This window comes from Chiroxiphia lanceolata, chromosome 9 (assembly GCF_009829145.1).
Source record: "Chiroxiphia lanceolata isolate bChiLan1 chromosome 9, bChiLan1.pri, whole genome shotgun sequence".
Classification (NCBI taxonomy): domain Eukaryota; kingdom Metazoa; phylum Chordata; class Aves; order Passeriformes; family Pipridae; genus Chiroxiphia; species Chiroxiphia lanceolata.
This window is the reverse complement of record NC_045645.1, coordinates 13,562,412-13,582,083: the sequence shown is the minus strand read 5'-3', so window position 1 is coordinate 13,582,083 and position 19,672 is coordinate 13,562,412. Positions and strand designations below refer to the sequence as shown.

Genomic DNA, 19,672 nt, shown 5'->3' with positions numbered 1-19,672 from the left:
TTGGGGTATTACAACACTTGGAATCAAAACAGAATATGAAATGAAGAGCCAACCCAGAAGCTGCTCTGTGTACAGTCACTGCAGTGACACACCTCCTGCAGGAAGCAGCTCCTCTCCTGACCTGCTGTACAGGGGATTAACCAGACCAGCACTTGGAAGCACCAGCCCTGAATGGGCTCCTGCCCTAGGAGAAGATCCAAAGATACATTTTCTACCACTCAGTTCCTGCAGAAGTTAATTTCTTCCTAATGAAGCTGCAAGATATTGAACCTCAAATGTGAGCTGTTAGCAGGAAAAAAAGCAATCAGAGGGCAGGGACCAAAGGACAGCCAGCCAGGGCCTTCAAGTCCCACCAGATGCTGGAAAAGTCAATTAAAAGCACCGCAAGATGCTCAGTAGTGCTGACCAGGGCTGCAGGTTTCTCATTAATTGCGACTTTACGGAGGAAAAGACACATTCACTGAGCTGGAGAGGGAATTAGAATATTCAAAGGAGCTTCAGTGTCCCCCTAGGCTGATGATCACAGTGTGTCCCCTGATGAAGAGTCTCCTTTCAGGGAGCTCTTTGTCCAGGAGGATGAAGGGCACAGTCACTGATGTCTTCCCTTCCGTGCAGCTCTTTTTAACCACATTTATTTTCCTCTCAGAGAGGCAGAGGAGATGCTGACGCATCTCCAACCTTTGTCTCAGAGATTCATCAGCTAAAATAGATCCTACATATATGAATAGGAAGTTTAATTAATTCACACTCCTGTGATGTAACAAGTTAAATTAAAAACAGTGAACCCATAAGATTTGATAACAAGCCTTTTATGGTGATTTCACTTGTCCTACAAGAAAACTTCCTTCTTCCAAAACTGGGAAGTGTATTTTTAAAACATGTGAAACTGGAAGCAATGTTGGAAATCATCACAATGAACAAAGGCTTTTGGGAACAGTTATAGGTTGAGGATTAGTTTTGAGGTCATTTAAATTCTTACATTAACAAACGTTTGAGTTCATGACAACTCCATTATGAAGAATGTTATAGGTACCTTTATTCCATTGGTGAATTGTATCAGTCAACAAATTGGCATTTCCAGGGGGCTTAAATATCATATTGATAATTTTGGATCACTCCTCCTCCCTCTCTCCTGATTGCTGAGTTGCAGGAGAGAATCATAGAATGGTTTAGGTTGGAAAAGTCCTCTCAGACCAGTGTGTCCATCTGTTCCCCCAGCACTGCCAAGGCCACCACTGGCCCATGTCCCCATGTGCCACATCCACATGCCTTTGAAATCCCTCCAGGGATGGGGACTCCAACACTGCCCTGGGCAGCCCCTTCCAATCTTAACAACCCTTTCCATGAAAAAATCTTTCCTAATAGTCAACCTAAACCTCCCTGGCAGAACTTGAGGTCATTTTCTCTCATCCTGTCCCTTGTTCCCCGGGAGCAGAGCCTGACTTCCACCTGCCTCCACCCTCCTGTCAGGGAGTTGCAGAAAGTGAGAAGGTCCCCCTGAGCCTCCTTTTCTCCAGGCTAAAACAAGAAGACAGGAGGTACAGCCACCATTGTACAGTGAAAGGTCTCAGAATACACAAAATAACCAGCCTTGGGTTTAATCTTAACCCTACAGCATCATCCACTTCACAGGACTAATAAAACTCTCACTCAACTATCAAGCACAAAGCAACATATATTCAACATACAACAAACAAAGGTCATTCTGACCAAACTGAAAAGCTTTCAATCAGTGGGCAGAATCCAAAATAATTTTATAGGAAAGAGTCTGCTGATGCCAATGAACATTTAAAAAAAAAAAAACAAAACACCAAACTCCAAACCCAAAAACCAGCTGCTGAAGGCACACGGGCTCCCATTTCTAAAATATTCAGTGCTTGCACTCCCAGATTTGAAATAAGCTCTGACTTCTGTGAGAGCTTAAGATGAGCTTTGGAAATGTGTGTCTTAGTGCTGCTCCAGCACCTCAGCCGAGACAGACAGAAGTGCCAGCCTAGGCCGGGTTATGCAAACGAGCACGTACCAGGATGAGGAGCAGGGCTGAATTGCTAATCAAGGAGTGAAAACAACATTTGAAACACTGAAAAGCTTTAACTCCCATCTATTAAAATTTATTGGCAAAGCTTCAAGGGTTTTCCACGGCTGCCAGGTTCCTCATGGCTCACAGCACTTCCCTGCTGGAGATAAAAGGTCAGGGAATGGATATGAGCGTGCTTGGAGTGGGCACGGTGACAACTGTCACAGTCACAGAATGGGGTGAGCTGCAAGGCACCCACAAGGGCCCTCCACAGGACCATCCTCAAGAGTCCCACCGGGTGCCTGAGAGCATCAGACCCTGCGGCTGGCAAAGGCAGTGCTGACCTTCCACAGGCTCTGGAATTCCCGGGCTTTATGATCTGCCTGCTGTTTCCAACATGGAAAGCCTTCTGAAACCACTAAAATAATCTATCAAAGACAGGCAAAGGGTAAAGAATGAATACATTATGATGTTGGCTTGCCCGGCCTAGCTATGCCACCTTTATTTAATCACTTTCAGAAGTTGCTTATTATCTCATCCATAACACTCAGCTGCTCCAGGAACCCCCCTGGGCTCATCCAGGCACTGTCCCAGGTGAAATGAAGCTGCAAATTCAAGCAGCAGGAACCTTGGTTGGTTCTGAGCCATCATCTCACCCCAAGAGGGACCTGGCTCGAGTAGCCTGTGAACAATCTGTCTCTTAATCAGTATTAAAAGGGAAGTCAAAAGGAGGAGACAGGTCCTTCATGCAGACAGGTCACAAACATTTGCCACCTCATACCGAGGATCAACATTTGTCATTCCAAGGGAAGGGGGGACACGGTCTTATTGTCAGAGACTGCTCCAAACAAGGACTATCACGGCTGATCCCTGATCTTACGGACACTGTCTAATCCAAGGATTTCTGTGTAAAAGGATGTTTTTAATTTCCAGCTTCTATGGATGCCATACACTAAAATTATGAGATTATAACTAAATTGTACAAATATGAATGTGTAAAAATAGGGGGTTTTACCTTTTACATGTTTGGCAAGCATTTTTCAGAAGCACAGAATCATGGAAGGGTTTGGCTTGGACTCCAGAGCTTTTTTGGGGGGGGTTCCCCTTTTTTTTTTTTACACTTGGATTCCCACTTAGATTTCTTGGTGTGTTCTGCACAGGGCCAGAAGTTGATCCTGATGGGTCCCTTTCAACTCAACATATTTTACGGTTGTATGAAAGCCCACCTAGTTCAAACCCACAGCTCATTTATGAGCCTCAAAGCTCATCTACTTCCATCCATAATTCCATTAATTCTGTGCATTATAAACCATGGCTGAAGTTCCTTTATAACCATTGCATTTCATCAAATAAACATTGTTACAGGACCCTTAGAACTATTGCAAATAAATCTGCCTTTTGTTCATCTTGTTGACAAATAAATGACAAATATACAGGACACTGAAATATCATCAAATCAAAAATTTTGCTCCAGAAAATCAATGACCAAATCACTACAGATGCTCCAGAAGACCTGGATTTCTTTCCTGGAGTGCTTTTCTTTCAGGATTGATGTTTATAAATGATTTTATAATATTGTAACCACTGATGCCACAGCCCTGCTCTGCCCTGAGCATGTGGAGGAGAAGCTGTGAGGAGGCAGCACAGACCCTTCAGGTCTGTTTTCTTCCCTGAGCAGAGCAGACACTGATCCTGACACAGGGTGGTTTTGGAGGGTGGATGTTAAACCATCCAAAATGACTCCTTGAGTGCTGCTGGGCCAGAGCAGGTAGAAGGCAGGGAACTTGTAAAAGGAGGATGGAAGATTCAGAACAGCTCTGGTTTTCCTGGTAAAGCAGCAGTGACACAAGCATGGAGGGTTTGGCACAGGAGGCTGGATAAGGTGTATCCAGGGCCCCCATGGAGAGCTGGGCCCTGGCAGAGGACCAGCCTCCGTCTGCACACACAAACTTTAATTCAGAGCAGAATTTGTCCCACCACAATTTGGAAAGATAAACAAACAGAGCAGAAAAGTAGAGACGCGAAAAGTGGGAAAATGACGCTAAATCATGTTTAGCTGTGGACTATCTTTGCTTTCAAAGCAACTTCAATAGCAAACCCCTCATCTCCGGAACAATGCCACAATATAACTTGCTAATTAGCTTTTTTCACTCCCTAATTAATAATAAGCATTCATCTTATATCTGCAGTTAAATGGCAGCAGGAGTCACTACTTCGTATTTGATTTCTATTTCAATTTAAAACTTCAGTTTTAATTCCATTAGTTGTCGTAGCTGCTCCAGCTGAAATGTTGGAAGCTCTTTAAAGACAAACATTGATGACTTTCTCACAGAGCATTCGATTCACTCAAATGCTCCCACCTTCACCTGAGCACCTCCCATCCCACACTGGGGTGCAATGAGTGCACTCATTTCTACCTATGGAGCTCTCTTGACTCCAACTAAATTATAAAGATATAAGGGAGTTGAATTTGACCTCCTGGGTATATCCAAAGAGACAAAACAAGCTGTGTGATACCTCAGAGTCAAATCTCATGCATCTGGTCACAAACGCCTTCCCAGAGATGAATTAAATTAGCCTGAGTATGAGACATCAGAGCAAAATGCTTAATGCGTTTTGATGTCGAGATGAGCTCCACAGTATTTATTAGGAAACAAATAATCATAGTAAATTACAGTTCAGAGCTGAAAACAAGAAAAAGTGCCTTAATATTAATAGCATTTTCCAGCACAGAATTTCCAAGCACTCTCTGTGTTCCTCTCTGGATCATGGAGTGTTACTGCAACCCCCTTCCCCCAGCAGCACATGGAAAACTGCTCAACCTCTGGACACTCAGGGGAAGCTCAGCACATTTTGGTATTCAGTTCATCCCACAAAACCTTCTGTAACACAGTCCTCAACCCGGGATGGTAACAGAGTTTGGAGCCAGTCCCTTTCCCTGTGGCCTGGCAAGAGCTTGAAAGCTGGAGAGGGGCTTTGGACAAGGGGTGGAGTGACAGGACAAGGGGGAATGGCTTCCCACTGCCAGAGGGCAGGGTTGGATGGGATATGGGGAAGGAATTCTTGGCCAAGAGGGTGGTGAGGCCCTGGCACAGGTTGCCCAGAGAAACTGTGGCTGCCCCATCCCTGGAAGTGTCCAAGGCCAGGCTGGATGGGGCTTGGAGCAACTTGGGATAGTGGAAGGTGTCCCTGCCATGGCAGGGGGTGGGACTGGATGAGCTTTGAAGTCCCTTCCAACCCAAACCAATCCAGGATTTTACGATGAAAAGACCTTACACCAAGCCTGATTTGCCCATTAATACCCAATTAGCAGATTAAAACTCAGGGCCACATGACTAAAAGGAAATACATGAGGTATTAAATGTATTACAGAACTGCAATATGTGTTTTAAAAGACAGCAACGGACTCTATATACGAAAAAAATAATGCTCACATTCTCCATTTCCACACTGACAAGCCTGTGTTACAAGATGAGAATGGCAAATTGAGCTTTCCAGCAGCATGGAATGAAGGCTCTTCTGCACTAGGGCAGCTCTGCTGTGAGTCCTCATGACATCACCTTTAACCAGGCACTCTGCGCTAATTCCTCCCCGCCAGCTGTTCAGTGCTCACAGGGAGGCACCTTGTGCATAGCTATTCTTATCCTGCTTTCCTCATCCTTCCTCCAAGAGCAGTTTGAGGTACTGAGCACTATTTAAAGCCTCAGAACCAGAAGGACTCTCCCTCTGATTCTGGGTGTCTTGGCACAGCTGCCACACATCCTCCTCAGAAGCTGCTGTGCCAGCCCTTGTTCCCCTCCCCAAAACGTTCCTTACAACTCCTCATGAGGGGAAGACGAGGGACAGGCACTGATCTCTGCTCTGTGGGGACCAGGAACAGGACCCCAGGGAATGGTCTGAAGTTGTGTCAGGGCAGGTTTAGGTTGAATCTCAGAAAAAGGTTCTTCCCCCAGAGGGTGGTTGGGCACTGAACAGGCTCCCCAGGGCAGTGGTCACAGCACCAAGGCTGCCAGAGCTCAGGGAGTGTTTGGATGATCCTCTGGGACACCTGGTGTGACTCTTGGGGATGGTCCTGGGCAGGGCTGAGGGTTGGACTTGATGATCCTCATAGGTCCCTTCCAACTCATATATTCTGTGGCTCTGTGATTCTCCCTCCTGGGACACAGAGCAGCTCATGCTGAGCAGCCCACCCTTCCAGAGTGATGCAGCTCCTGAAATCCAAGGGCACTCCTCACTACAGGATGCACTGCATCCTCCAAAGGCTGGGATGTGGGTCAAATCCACCTGGATTCTCAGATGGTGTAAAAAAGGTCCACACTTTGGGGCCACCCCAAACCCAAGGGGGCTCTTCTGAAAGGCTGAGAACATTTCAAAGTGAAAGACATCCAAAGTTACTATCCCAGGAGGAGTATTTGGGGTTTCCCACTTTAGATTTAACAGGCCAGGTTGGACGGGGCTTGGAGCAACCTGGGATAGTGGAAGGTGTCCCTGTCCAGGGCAGGAGGTGGAATAAGATGATCCTAAGGTCCCTTCCAACCCAAACTATTCTACGAAAATACTTATCAGGGAAGCAACTATAAACCGGAAAAAGTCATTTCAGGACCTAAAATCTCATGTGCCAGTTTTTCCATGAGGCTGAAGAAGCACAGAGCGAGTCTGGAAAAATCCTCGTGTGCCTGAGAAAAGCCACTTTTTTATGTAGTTGTTTAGAAATTCTGGGTAAACTTGAAAAGAAAAATGCCCAGCCCTGAGCAGCTTCCCAAAGAGCCAAGATCCACCTCTGCAGCTCTTCTTAGGGAACAGCTGAGTATCCTGACCATTCCTAAACACACACACACACATCCCCTGACACCCCCCCGCTCGTCCCTTTTCCAGTCCAACCTATTCCAGCAGAAATTATTCTACTTCTCACCCTTCAGAGGGAACTGAAAAGCCCCAGGAGGTAAAAGTGAAGTCCCAGCGTTCCACATGCTGAAGGTTTGAAAAAGTCATCAAACTCCTTAATGGTTTGTGTTTTACTTGCTGAAGGTTTTCCAGGTTATCGCCTCGTGTGAGGATGGAGCAATTTCTAGGATCAATTCAAAATTCTATGCATATATTCTTATAAATCTATACATATATATATATACACACACACGCACATATTATATATACATTTACACATGACAACACACAAACTGTGTGTTTAGGGTCAATAATATGTTTTATACTCAATCCTAAAGAGCTTTTTCTAAACCTCAAGGAAAGAAACAGCCAAGTTCTGTGTTGTAAAGGAGATGGAGGAAGAGGATGGAGAGAAACTAAGAGGTACTTTCTGTAGATGATTTAATATTCAGACATATCAGTTCGTTAGAGACAAAATGATCACTCATTTTTCTCTTCTGTCAACTATGAACATTCCTTTTAAAAAGTGTTGAATTTTGGGTGTGCGTTTATTAAGAACAAACTCATTGTATTCTGTTAATCTTATATTTCTGTTAAAACCAGGTATGTTTTTCATGCTGTTCACTCGATACTGCCAAAGTCAGTGATTAATGGACTAGAAAAATGCCAACTATTGCAGAAAGGACACCATTTCTTTGCTATAAGGTTTCTCAGAGCTATTCTAAAGCTATAGAACCCCATTCCCTCAATGAAATAAAAAGGAAGGACATACTGGGTATGGAAAATGCTCAAAATAGGATGAAAGGACAGGCAAAGGGATGGACTTCTCTGTGAAAGTCACTAAGTAGGTCAGTTTATAAAAGGGATGAGCTATGGGAAACAGGATAGATATCTACCCATCCCTAGGTGGCATGGAAAAGATGGATTGGGAGCAGCTTGTTACCATCTCCAGGGCAAAAATAAGAGCTCCAAATGGAGCTGGGATCAGAGACCGTCTCCTGATGGCACCAGGCGCCAATCCCACCTCTGCTTTTCTCTAAGTGACCACATAACTTCTAAGGAGTTTAGGGTGACCAGTCAGGGTCAAATCTAGCAGGAGTAAGTAAGATTTACCCAATCTCAGGCTAATCTGACAGCTCACAATGATGGAGTCTTTTCTGCTTCCACCAACTCTGTGGATGATTTCCCAGTTGTAGGAGCTGCACAGAAGAGATGCAAGTCCTGAGAAACAGAATCACACAACCACAGAATCCTTGAGGTTAGAAAAGCCCTTCCAGACCATCAAGTCCAACCTGTGCCCAAACCCCACCTTGTCACCCAGCTCAGAGCACTGAGTGCCACATCCAGTTGTTCCTTGGGCACCTCCAGGGATGGGGACTCCAACACCTGCCTAGAATACCAGTCTCCTTATCCCTGTCCTAGTTTGGTTCCTAGCAGTGCCTGAGGAGGTGGAGGGGCTGGGGGACATCAGGGTGAAGAACAAAGATGACAAAAGAGGAGTCTTTCTGCTGAGACACAATATGTCACATTGGAAGGTGGGAAAACCACCACCAAACCCAAACACTGTGTGAGGGAATAAAGAAACCTCAGGAGTGCATTAAAGTACCGTACTCGGAATAGGACTGTGGAGCTCAGTGTTTCTACAGACAGTGGTGGACCAGCTCCAAATCCATCAACAGCCCAGGGAATCCCACTGAGCTCCATTTGCTGGAATCTGCCAGCAATTAACAACTCTAAGTTACTGCACCAAAAATACCCCCCACAAGAAGGTTCAGCACTCCACTGTCCTGGAAAATATTTTCTTTGTTGTATTTCACACAAAAGGACTTATATTAAAGAAAAACTGAGGAAGGAAACAAATTATTCAGCTACTTTGTGTCTGTTTTTTCCCGGCCCTCCCCATGGATGCAGAGTGACCTTGGTGATGAATTTTATACAAAGTCACCATTCCAAAAGGAAGATGTCTTGGACAAGGACTAAATAGAGTCCGACACTTTGCATCACACCTATTTATGCTAAATCTGTCTCCCCAAAAATAGCAGCTCTGATTAAAGACCTCTGATTGGCAGGTCCTGAAGCTCAATTTTTAGCTTGTCCAAGTTACCATATTGTTGCTGTTAAGAATGGAAATGATCACTGAGCAGTGGTAATGACATCCCATTAAAAGAGTGCCTTTCCCTGGCAGGATGAAGGCACAGACAGCCTTGGAAAATGCCCAGAAATCCTGGCTTTAAGGAGTTTCTGTGCCCAGGTTGGAGAGCTGATGTGCTCACACAGGCAAGCATCTCAGTGACAGTTTTTAGTGTGGCCTCTTGCATGGATACTTCTGCTGGAATCCTGAAAAATGGCTTTAGTAGGGAAGAAAATCCCTTAGAAAAAAACACTGCAGCATCTGCAACCATGGGACAACAAATAAAGAAAACTGCATTTTATGGTCCCAAGAAAAATTCCTATACAAATACACATGTAGTAATGGGGTCTGTTCTCAAAATTTATGCAGACCATTGCTCCCCAAAATGGCACATCAGGAAGGAATCCCTAGAGGAGGAGGACCTGGGGGTTCTGGTGGACAACAAGCTATCCATGACCAGCAGCATATCCTGGGGAGCAAGGAGGTCAATGGGATCCTGGGGGGCATCAGGAAGAGCATTGCCAGAAGGTCAGGGAGGGGATCCTGTCCCTGTGCTCAGCCCTGTGAGGCACATCTGGAGTGCTGTGTCCAGTTCTGGCCTCCTCAGGACAGGGGGGACATGGAGCTCCTGAAGCAGGTCCAGCAGAGGCTGCAGAGATGATGAGGGGACTGGAGCATCTCCCTTACAAGGAAAGGCTGAGGGAGTTGGGGCTGTTCAGCCTTGAGAGGAGACACTACGAGGGGACCTCATCCATGTCTGTCAGTGTCTGCAGGGAGGAGTCAGAGGATGGACCAGGCTCTGCTCAGGGGTGCCCAGCAATGGGGCAAGAGGCAATGGGTACAAACTGGAACACAGGAAGTTCCACATGAATATAAGGAAAAACTTCTTTACTGTGAGGGTGCCAGAGCACTGAACAGGCTGCCCAGGGAGGCCATGGAGTCTCCTTCTCTGGAGATATTCAAATCCCACCTGGGTGGGTTCCTGTGCAACCTGCTCTGGGTGAACTTCCTTTAGCAGGGGAGGGTAGACTGGATGATCTCCAGAGGACCCTTCCAACCCCACTCATTCTATAGTTCTGTGACACTGGTCACCCATGGATAACAGCATCCATGCTCATGCCACTACTGTCCCCTTAGCTGGGTGCTCTTCCTTTGAGGTGGTGGCTCTTTAGGCTGGGTGACCCCACAGGCTGGGCACCAACACATTCCTCCATCCAGGAGCCTCCCAATGCTGATGGCACCATAACACATACCGGGCGACCACAGCAGCTCCACTGCAGCCTGTCCATCCTCCCCTCCAGCCTGTCCATCCTCCCGTCTGCCTCCAGCTTTCCCAGCAACCACCATGGATGGAGCCTCACACCTCCTCCTCCTCCTCTCATACATGACCAAAGCCTTCCTCTTACAAACCAAGAGGGTTTAGGGGTGTTATGCCACTGCGCAGGAATATCTAATGCAAAAATGAGTATGGAATAATACCACTGGAGGGTAAAAAGAGCTCTTCACTCTTTGATTCATGTGCTCATGAGTCTGTAACCAGCCTCTCACCAACATATCTTCAGGACACCATGAGGTGCTTGCGTAACTCATGTATTCCCCAAATGTCATTGCATGACGTGGAAAGATACCTCTGGCACAGGACTGGAGAACACAGCACAGCACAGGGGAACACGTCACTGTGCCACGATAGAATCGTAGAATCTGCTGAGGTGGAAGGGACCCACAGGGATCATCGAGTCCAACCTTTAGCCCTGCACAGGACCATCCCCAAGAGTCATGCCACGTGCCCCAGAGGATCATCCAAACACTCCTTGAGCTCTGGCAGCCTTGGTGCTGTGACCACTGCCCTGGGGAGCCTATTCCAGTGCCCGACCACCCTCTGGGGCAAGAACCTTTTTCTGAGATTCAACCTAAACCTGCCTTGACACAACTTCAGGCCATTCCCTGGGGTCCTGTTCCTGGTCCCCACAGAGCAGAGATCAGTGCCTGCCCCTCCTCTTCCCCTCCCAAGGAAGCTGTAACTGCAATGAGGTCTCCCTTCAGTCTCCCCTTCTCCAGCTGAACAGACCAAGTGCCCTCAGCTGCTCCTCACACGGCTTCCCCTCAAGGCCCTTCCCCATCTTCATGTCTCTCCTTTAGACACTCTCTAACTCATGTATTCCCCAAATCTCACTGTGTGACACACCAAGATACCTCTGGCACATGTCACTGTGCCATGGCACACAGACATCTCAGCTTTTTCTGCAGTCCTTGGCTGTCTGCAGGGCCAGGAGACTGCAACGCTGCTGCCGACACAGCTGAGCACAACAAGGAGTGTGGGAACTCACAGGGAAAATGCAGAAGAGATGCATAACACCAGGAGATACAGCACCCTGGCTGCTCCCAGGAACCTATCAGCTCAGCAGTTCTACATTGACTAGATGTTGAAAATCATCAACCACTTCTAGAATCAGTTCCTGAATGGTTTATGAGGCAGAGCAGGTCACACCACAGGATATTTTTGCCAGGAAAAGAAGAAAGTCCATTTCGTATTTCTGGTTCCTAATCCATCCCCATCCCACAGAGCACCAGGAAGATCAAACTGCGTTATTACTGCAGGAAAGAGCTCTGATGGATTTAGGGAAAAAAAATCTCTCGCCATATAAGGGCTGTGAACATTTTCCCACTTAAGACAACGTGTGGGATCATATTCACAGACACAGAAATATGTTCTGTTCCCTGACACCCACAGTCCTAGAACACCGGGCTGAAGTGCTGGCAAGAATAAGAACCATTTGTTAAGAACAAAAAATGTCTCACATAATTAGAGAACTGCTGAAAGCCACCAATTTAGTGCTCAGGCTTGAAAATGTAAGAATATTTATTGTAACAACAGCAAGAGCTTCAGCGTTGCCTCAAGGTGGGGATGCCGCACACACACACCGGTGTGATCAGGGGATCAGATACCTGGGGCAGAGCCAAACACAAGGTGCAATGAGATTCCAACCCCACTCCAACACCTCCATTAGTGCATTTCATGCTAATTATGAAGCCAAGCTGCCCACCAGGTACCCAGAGCACCTTCCACTGGGGTGACGTGTCCCCTTCCTCAGCCTCATCCCTTCCACCCACAGCCTCCAGCCATCGCTGTGTAACCATTCTCTCCTGTCCAGCCCACCAAACTGCCCTTTTGTCAGGAGCAATGAGGACGAAAACAAGTCCCAAAGCCTCTACAAGGGGTGGGGAGCCTCTGCCTCAAAAACTCTTCAAAGGTCAACACTGAGGAGGGCAACAGTGAAAAGATGGAACATGACATTAAAAATAGAACATATGGTGTCTGAATGGAGCTGATTTTTACATAATGGAGAATAAAGTGATGCAAGAGAAGCTGAGAATGGGAGGGACTGGTGGGGTTTGACCTGAGAAGAGATGGAGACAGAGCTCCTGGACCTGCCGGAGAGGAGCTCTGCCAGCCACAGCTTGGCTCCTCGGCCACCAAAGCCACCAAGGTCCCCCTGCCAACAGTTCCTCAGCCCCACAGCTCAGCTCCCACCAGGTTTGACCCCTCCCACCCAGCCCAGTCCAGCACCTCTGCAGATGCGGGTCATGCGCCGCAGCAGGGCCAGGCAGCGCCGCCGCCGGCCCCGTGCAGAGCTCCTGCTGTAACCCAGCGTGGGGGTAAATCCATTTCGGCAGCGGGGTCCTCTCAGAACAGCCTCTGGAATGCCACCTTTGTCGTACCACGCCATCCCTTCCTTCCACAAGCTTCTCTGCGGTGACCGCAGCAAAAATTGAAAAAGTGCAAAAAAAGTCACCGATGAAGGGGGACTTTAAAGTCAGCAGGTGAAAACCAATCCAAGTCCAAACCAATCCAAGGCAAGCAAAGCTTTAAATTCCACTCCAGGGCAGCTCTCTGCGGGATGTAGAGCAGCAGCTCCGTGACTCCGGTGGCAGGGAGCAGATGGGATGCTCTGCCCGGCCCCTCTCACAGCGCTAGCTCCTGAGCTCACCCAGGTGTGTGTGTTTGTCACAACGCTCCTAAATTCCGTATTTTATACCTGCCAAATTGCTCCATCCATTGCTCTATTTATAGTCCGTGCCAGAGCTCCCAGGCACCCAACTCCAGCAACACACCAAGCAGCAAAGATCTCACAAGGATGTCTTTACATCTCAAACACCCTTGAAAGCAGAGCAGTGACAGACAATTGACATCCCACAAAGCCAAGTGTTGGTTTCCCATCCATGGGAACATGCACAGCACTCACAGTCCCACTGTTTTGTTCCCACATCCCGACTGCTGCATCTGGACAAACGGTGCTGCTCTCCTGGACAGATTCAAACCAGTTCTGCCCACTGGCCACCAGCTCCTATGCTCAGAAATGGTTAAACTTGCTCTCCGCAGATTTTCTTTGCTCCAACTCTCATTTGCAAATCCTTTCCCCAGAAAAATAGTTGGGAAAAAAAAAAGCAAAAAAAAGGCGTTTTCCTCCAATAAGCTTAAACTCCTGTAGCTATAAAGCCATTCACTCTGGATACAAGTGAACTAAAGGATGAAGAGTGTTCTCCTCCTTATAAGAAAAAAAGCCTTCTTGAGCTTACAGCTTCCTTTCTTCTTTATTCACCATAACTTGATCCATTAACATGGTATTTGCTCCCCCTTCCCAGAGCACTGGGATTTAACGCTCCTTTACTTCCCTAATTTCTCACTTAGCCACAGTCCTGCCAGCAGCAGCCTCTCCCCTGGGCTGTCAGACCTCTCTAGCCCAATTCCCAGCTCCTTCCAACCATCCCTCCTCCTGTCCATCACATCCCTTCACCTTCCGTTCTTCCATAACTTCTCCGTAGGTCACACCAAAAGAGGTGGCTCTGCCCAGTAACACATGAAGGATTTCTCTGCCATCAACAAATTGCTGCATTCCCGAGGAAAAAAAAAAAAAAGGCTCTGAGAAAAAGCTCAGCTCTGCAAGGCTCGTCCCAGGATTTGATGCAATCTGCCGTGCCGGCAAATTAAAGCCTCCAGAAACCACGCTAAAATTAGAGAGAGCTGAGATGAAAACCAAGGACACATGGTGGCTCTTACAAATCTTTAAATAGGGCTTGGTACAACATCGAGGTGCTCGGCTTAGATCCACCAAGACCATTAATTTGGATTATAGAGAGGCACTGGCTGTTTCTGGGACAATTTGCAGGGTGGTGGGTATGGGTTCCCACACACCGAGTTGGTGTCCCAGTGGATTTTCAAAGTGCTGATGATCAGTCTGATGGATTCACACCCCTTTGCCAAAGGTTAGTGGTTCCTCCTACACCTACTTCCAGAAGGTTTGACTCCCAGGTCACCAGCCCTGCCCAAGGGGGATACCCAGGACTGGCTGTTCCAGACACAGCTGGGGCTCCTGCAGCTCCAGAGATGGACCCTTCACTCCCCACCACCCTCCAGCAGGTCAGGGGAGTTGGGGTGGGAGCTGAATGTCCAGGAGGACATTCACCATTTCTGAAGCACTATGAAACCCTTGTTGCACATCAATCCCCTTTCCTATCCCCGATCCCAGGCCCCTCCCAGCTGAGACCCCAACAGCACCACAGTGGTTGGGTGATGGCACTGGGGATGGTGTGAGCCAGGGGTGACTCAGTGGCCACGGGGCTCTGGGGGGCTCAAAGGGACTTTGGGGAGCTCTGGAGCTGCCACCACACAGCCACAGCCTGCCCTGCCCGGGCAGCAGCTCTGAGGTGGGTCCGTTCCTGTTCCCTGGCTCTGGGATGAATCCCAAAGCTCTGCTGTATTTTGCATCCCTGCTTTTATGGCTCTGCTTTAAAATCAACACTCACAGCAAAGCCTTGTACTGCTGCAAGTACCTCAGGGACAATTAATTCCTCTTTAATCCGAAGTTTGGTGGCTCTAACAGTGCACACACTGCTTCCTTGAAATATTCCAGAGACAATGGGCAACCTCCCTTTTAAAATCTTATTTGTAAGCAGCTACAACTTCAAGAAATTTTTAATGAATTTTTAAGAAGCATTTATAAATTACTGCAGGCCCAAGGATAGGGAATTTGCTGCTGGTCAGGCACTGCTCCTCCTTCCCGGGGACTCCCACCAGTGGAGCTGTGACCGAGCAGCCGTCTCCAGCCCAGTGTTTGCTTCCGAGCTGCAGCTCCCTGAGCCTGCTCCAACCTATCAGGCACTCAGGAATGGCTCCTGTCACTCCAGCAACTGCCAGAATTGGTGTAATGTAAACCCCTTTTTTCAAGCATTTCACAAGATCTGTATAACTGAAGACACAGGGAAGCCCCTCCGCTGTGAGATAATTAAAAAATTAAAAAATGCCAGTTTATCAAAGGAAAAGTTTTACAGATCAAATCCAGGCAAAGGGTGAAGATCACAGAGACACCAAGCTGACATGACACATTGAGCTATTTCATTATAAGATCATTAGTTTAATATGGCTTTGACATAAACCACAGTCATTAATATTGTTTGGAAAATGAAGAACCCTCCTTTCACTGCAGCTGCATGAAAAGAAAGATCCATGACCTCCTCAAAGGCTGATTCCCTTCCCACCCCCACACCTATGAACTGAAGCAATGTGAATATTCCCAAAAAGAGGCCACACTTTCCAAGATGTACAATTTATCCCTAATTCTGGGGGTTCTGAGATCAGCTGTTCCTATTTCTTTACCAAGTCCTACTACTTCCCAAAGTGGCTGCAATCTCTGCCGTGGAGGTTGCCATGGCAAGGATCCATCCTCCAAGAGGAGCTGAGTGAGCAGATGCGGAACAGCAAAATCCAACACATTAAGTCACTTCTCTCGTCATGGAATGATGAGGAAAACGCCTTGTATTTCACCTGTCCCTAACGATTATGATCACTCAGAACACCTCAGGTTAAAACCGTGAATGGCACGTGGCCGGAGTTTTGGGCTGAAAATCACAGATGTTCAAGAGCAAAATGAAGGGATTTCACTGGAGTGACAGAAACAGCAAAAAGATCCATACGGATCATTTCTGTTTTCCAAAAATTGAGGAACTTTCACCAGGGTCACAGCCGTGACCATTCCTGGTCCAGCCTCCCAGGAATAACGAGGAAACCCAGCCGGTTCCTCGGTCCCCTCTGCAGACACGGACATAGGTCCGGGGGGAGATGCAGGCCCTGAGCCCCCATGGCCCAGCCCCCTGTCCAGGTTCTCCCAAATCCCCCAGAACAGGGATGCGCTGGTCCCCGTGGCCCCATGGCTCCCCTAATCCTGGGCAACCAACTTCAGCACCCTTCAGCACCCTTCAGCACCCAAAGCGGCCAGGCTGTGGGATCGTGCTGGCAGAGGGACACGGCACCAAAGCCACGCGGGACCGCGGAAGGCAGCGCTGTCCCTGCTCGGAGGCATCTCCAGCACCGCCGGTGCCTCGAGAGGGTGGCACCGGAGCTGGAACGGGCGCAGAATATTCCAGGAGCTGTGCTGAGCCCGACTGGCGTTCCAGGCAGATTAACGGGAACGCCCGCGGAGACGCGCCCGAAACGTCCCCGGGGTGCGGGGGCTGCGCGCAGGCGGCGGCACCGCGCGGTCCGTGCCCGGAGCGCGCCGGGGGAGCCCCGGGAGCCCCGCACCGCCCCCGCTCCCGCTCCTGTCGCTCCTTTGTCCTCGGCAGAGGCTCCGCCGCGCCCGGCGCTCCCGCCCCGCGCCCCTCGCTCCCCGCCAACCCCGCGCACCGGTGGGTGTGCGGCACGGGCATCCCTGTCACGGGCATCCCTGGGGGGGATCCCGAGCCCCCCCGGCCCCGCGGTACTCACGGTGCAGGCGGGAGCGCGCGTCCATGCGCGGCCGAGCCGCGGTGCGGGGGCGCGGACGCTGCGGGGGCGCCGCCGGGGGCTGCCGGGGGCTGCCCGCGGCCGTCCCGCCGCCCGCCCCGCCGCGCCGCGGAGCCCAGGGCCGGGCCCGCCTCCGCCTCCGCGGGCGGCGCCCAGACACAAAGCGGCGGCGGCGGCGGCGGCGGCGGGGCGGGTCCGGTCCGGTCCCGCTGCGCGCCCGCGCTGCGCTCCGCGGCGGCGCAGGGGCGGTGCGGGGGGCGGGACGCGGCCGTGCCCCCCCCCCCCCGCGGGCGGTGCGGAGCGGGGCGATGCTGTGCGGGGCGATGCTGTGTGGAGCGGTGCCGTGCGGTGCTGAGCGGTGCGAGGCGATGCGCGCACGCGGTGCCGCCCAGCCCCGCCCGTCCCCCCCCGACGGAGCGCCCTGCGGCCGGAGCATCCTCGGCAGGACCGCGGCAGCCCCGCGCTGCGAGGAGGGGGAGCTCCCCGAAGCCCCGCTGTCTGAGAACCCCCGCACGCCGTGTCCGTCCTTTTTCCCCAGGCAGGAGCCATTTCCCGCACTTTGGCCGAAGTGCGGAGCCGGGCAGCGGGAAGGGGCTCGCAGCCTCCCGGGAGCGGGGAAGCGACGGTGACAGCTCAGCGTCCCCCTCGAGGGCCTGGGGTGTCGCAGGCCACAGGATAAAACCTCGTGGGTGATGAGGAACACTTCACAGGTCATCCTGCCCGTGGGTGAGGCTGTCCTGCCTCCCTTCATCATCCACTGCGAGAGAAAGCGGGACACGTGTGGGGCTGTCCATCCCCACTCCCGTCAGCCCACCTTGGCATTTGTGTGTGACCTGAGGGTGATGCTGATGACCTCCTGGGGCTTCACAGAAACACACAGTGGTTTGGAAAGAGACCTTAAAGCTCATCTCGTTCCACTCCCTGCCGTGGGCAGGGACACCTTCCACTAGATCACTGCCCACAATGTTGGGTTCCTGCAGCTTCTTCTGGTGTTCCACAGAGCAGCTGCTGCAGCAGCAGGTGCTGGTGCTGCTCAGTTCCTTGGTTCCCACTCTTTGTCTCCAAACACAGCAATCCCTCAGCTCTGGCCCCACCATGTCCCATTCACTGTTCACCCTTCCCCGTGCAGAGCTGGGCTGGCTGGGGCAGCTACTGCCACACGCAGCCCTGGGCAGACCGTGCCAATGCCATGTGACTTCCTCTGTGACACGGTGGCTTTACAGCTCTGTGCTGAGTAAGGTCATCACCTCGATCTTCCAGCACTGTGGAATCTGCCTGGCAGCAGAGACAGAAAGCATTTAGCAGGAGCTGGAAGAGGATCACAGACAGGTTTATGGCAGCAGTGAGTTCTCCAGCCCTGTTCCACATGGCTAATCCCTGAGCAGAGATGTGACCTCTCCCCATCACTGGTGCAGGAACACCAGTGCTGAGGATGCTCCCAGACTCTCCTACTCTCACCATCTCCAAGTGGGAACTGAAATTTGGCCCAGGCAAGTTTTGCTTCACCAACATTTCTGTAGTGCTTGAAGTGGGCATTCTATGTTCTGATGTTGTTCAGAGAAGGTGTGGCTGCCCCATGCCTGGAAGTCTCCAAGGCCAGGTTGGACAGGGCTTGAAGAAACCTGGTCTAGTGGAAAGTGTCCCTGCCCATAGCAGGGGGTGGGACTGAATGAGCTTTAAGGTCTCTCCCAACCCCAACCAGTCTGGGATTCTGTGATTTCAGGGATGACATGGAGGGGTGTCCAATGTCAGCCTCTCCCTGTCCAGCACCGTGACCAGCGGCACCCACAGCCCCCCCAGCTCCTGGCACGGCACCCACCTCTAGCACCCTTGGGGCCTCCAGCAGGGATTGACCAGGACATCAAATATTCTTTCAGTAGAAACATCAAAAGCAAGAAGTCCTTTCTGTTACAGGCAGTTGCACATAAAACTGGTGCTGCCCAAGGAACGTTTATGTTGAGGGCTGTACCCACTGGAGATGGGAAATTGCCATTGGCAGAGGAGCACTGGCATCGCAGGGACAGCTTCTAGGAGTCAGTAGATGGAAATTTGTCTCCCAGGAGATCCACTGTAGCATGAAATATGCCTTTTTTGTCACAGGGAGTTCTTCTCCCTTCATGTATGTTCCTGATAAACATCTCCAAGGTTTTGCAGGGCACTAAGACTTGCAACTTGAAAAACTCTGGATGAGTCAAGTCCTTACAGGCAGACCTTGCTCCCCAGGAAAGTGTGGAGTGGGAGAAACACAGAGCTGTGCCATGGGGGAGCTGGGAACCTTCTTGGGGGACAAAAAACCCCCAGGCCAGGGCCTGGAAAGGGGAAGGCTGGGACACGTGGAACTTAAAACCCCAGTTCCCTTTGTCTTACACCACTTTCATAGTGATTTCACTGACTTCAGTGGAAACAGGAAAACCAAGGCAAACAAAGGGCAGGCCAGAATACTCACTCCCTGAAAAAATGTGGATCCCAGGCACATCCCTGAATGCTGCTCAATGCAAAACTCAAGTTGACCAGTCGAACAAGTCCTTAACCTGGGCCTCACCACATGGACTTCAGTATTTCTACTGATATCCCCACATAAACAACACCCTCTGTGCTGTGTTCTAGCCATTTCTAGGCCTGGCTAAGGAAAGTTTCAAAATCATGAAATTCCTTCAGCAAATTTCATAGGAAAGCTGGATGTGTTCCCTAAGGGGGTTCTGCAAGTTTAGGCTCAGAAGTGTCTGTGGGACTCACACCAGCTGGGAAGATCATGGGGTAAATCCAAGCATCACATGCTTCAGACTGATAACCCTGAAATAAATTTATTTTTATTTTAAAAGTCTGGAATATAGAGAGAAGGAACAGTTTTAAGGACACA

General features: G+C 49.9%; 1 protein-coding gene across 1 annotated transcript in view; it reads right to left on the bottom strand.

Moving 5' to 3' along the window:
• LRRC7 (leucine rich repeat containing 7) overlaps window positions 1-16,834 on the bottom strand; it is a 115,861-nt gene extending 99,027 nt beyond the window's left edge. The window contains 1 exon segment of the mRNA XM_032696379.1: window positions 16,795-16,834. Within this exon segment, the coding sequence (XP_032552270.1) occupies window positions 16,795-16,819 (25 nt within the window). The 5' untranslated portion in view covers window positions 16,820-16,834.
• Between the last annotated feature and the right edge of the window lie 2,838 nt (window positions 16,835-19,672).